Source organism: Clupea harengus, chromosome 3 (genome assembly GCF_900700415.2).
Source record: "Clupea harengus chromosome 3, Ch_v2.0.2, whole genome shotgun sequence".
Classification (NCBI taxonomy): domain Eukaryota; kingdom Metazoa; phylum Chordata; class Actinopteri; order Clupeiformes; family Clupeidae; genus Clupea; species Clupea harengus.
Genome location: NC_045154.1, coordinates 12,599,944 through 12,602,443, shown reverse-complemented (window position 1 = coordinate 12,602,443; position 2,500 = coordinate 12,599,944). Strand labels below are relative to the sequence as shown.

General features: G+C 41.3%; 1 protein-coding gene across 1 annotated transcript in view; it reads left to right on the top strand.

Annotated features, from left to right (window-relative positions):
* iqsec3b (IQ motif and Sec7 domain ArfGEF 3b) overlaps nucleotides 1-2,500 on the top strand; it is a 61,400-nt gene that overhangs the window by 49,074 nt on the left and 9,826 nt on the right. Inside the window, exon 9 of the mRNA XM_042707417.1 lies at nucleotides 1,580-1,719. Within this exon, the coding sequence (XP_042563351.1) occupies nucleotides 1,580-1,719 (140 nt within the window). The remainder of the gene's footprint in view (nucleotides 1-1,579; nucleotides 1,720-2,500) is intronic.

Here is a 2,500-nt window from a genome sequence, read left to right as displayed (position 1 = left end):
ACACACACACACACACACACACACTTACACACACACACACACACTTACACACACACACACACACACACACACACACACACACACATACACACACGCACACACACCACACGCACGCGCACGCGCACGCACACGCACACGCACACACACACACACACACACACATACACACACGCACACACACACACACACACACACATACACACACGCACACACACACACACACACACACACACACACACACTGTCATTAATATGGTACACACCATCACAATCCATCCATATTTTACACCCAGAGAGAAGAGACCCCCCCCCCCCAGTTCCTGTACAGAAGCCTACAGCTTCATAACTTATTCATGTTCCCCCCTATTTATAACAGTACAGTACAGTAACTTATTCATGTTCCCCCCTATTTATAACAGCTTATTCATGTTCCCCCCTATTTATAACAGCTTATTCATGTTCCCCCCTATTTATAACAGTAGAGTATCTTATTCATGTTCCCCCCTATTTATAACAGCTTATTCATGTTCCCCCCTATTTATAACAGTAGAGTATCTTATTAATGTTCCCCCCTATTTATAACAGCTTATTCATGTCCCCCCCCTATTTATAACAGTAGAGTATCTTATTCATGTTCCCCCCTATTTATAACAGCTTATTCATGTTCCCCCCTATTTAAAACAGTAGAGTATCTTATTCATGTTCCCCCCTATTTATAACAGCTTATTCATGTTCCCCCCTATTTATAACAGTATCTTATTCATGTTCCCCCCTATTTATAACAGCTTATTCATGTTCCCCCCTATTTATAACAGTACAGTAACTTATTCATGTTCCCTCCTATTTATAACAGTACAGTATCTTATTCATGTTCCCCCCTATTTATAACAGCTTATTCATGTTCCCCCCTATTTATAACAGTATCTTATTCATGTTCCCCCCTATTTATAACAGCTTATTCATGTTCCCCCCTATTTATAACAGTACAGTAACTTATTCATGTTCCCCCCTATTTATAACAGTACAGTGTCTTATTCATGTTCCCCCCTATTTCATAACAGCTTATTCATGTTCCCCCCTATTTATAACAGTACAGTAACTTATTCATGTTCCCCCCTATTTATAACAGTACAGTATCTTATTCATGTTCCCCCCCATTTATAACAGTAACTTATTCATGTTCCCTCCTATTTATAACAGTACAGTACTAACTACTTACTAACCGAGAGTGAGGTCATGCCGGGAAATATCAGACTAAGGCTGTAACGTATCGATCGAGCGATAGCGATAGTGTTCCCCCCTATGTATTAAAGTACAGTAGCTTATGAAAAGCTCAACTACAGCAAAGACCAGATCAGGATAAAAATACATCTCCAATAATGTTGTACACGATGCAGAATCTTCAAAGCCTAATATGTGACGCAGCATTTTGTATACAAATAAATAAAGGCTTCACACACAAACACAAATACCCACAAACACACACATACCCACACACACACACAAATATACACTCACACACACACACACAAATACACACAAATACACACACACTCAAACGTTTCTCGGTGGTCCTTCAGGTGTGGATGATGGAGCAGATATTCCCCGTGACATGGTGGCTGGCATTTACGAGCGCATCCAGCAGAGGGAGCTGCGCTCCAACGAGGACCACGTGACGTACGTCAGCCGCGTGGAGCAAAGCATCCTGGGAATGAAGACAGTGAGTCACTCAGTAATCATGGCTGCCTGTTCACTAAAACATACCTGCTGATTTAACAATGACACTTTTTGATTGATTTATCACTAGGAATATGACGTGTTTCTATTGATTCTTAAATCATGAGGAATATGACGGTGTTTAAATGATTCTTAAATCACGAGGAATATGACGACGTTTTATTGATTCTTAAATCACGAGGAATATGACGGTGTTTTAATCATTCATCACTAGGAATATGACGGCGTTTAAATGATTCTTAAATCACTAGGAATATGACGGTGTTTTATTGATTAATCACGAGGAATATGACAGCGTTTTATTGATTCTTAAATCACTAGGAATATGACGGTGTTTTAATGATTTATCACTAGGAATATGACGGCGTTTTATTGATTTATCACGAGGAATATGACGGTGTTTTATTGATTCTTAAATCAATAGGAATATGACGGTGTTTTATTCCTGATTATTCCGTCCTCTTTCTCCATATAAGACACATACACTAAAACAGCAGGACAGAGCTGTGTGTGTGTGGGAGACAACCTGACTGATAAACCCCTTAAAGGGTCTCCTAGCAACACTGCAGATTTCGTCTCCTTTTAAGCCTCTCTGCTCCATGACACTCTGGCCGGACCTGGCCCAGATCTGGGCCGAATAACAGCCTCATCTGGGCCGAATCTGGGCCGAATACCAGCCTCGTCTGGGCCGAATACCAGCCTCATCTGGGCCGAATCTGGGCCGAATACCAGCCTCGTCTGGGCCGAATACCAGCCTCATCTGG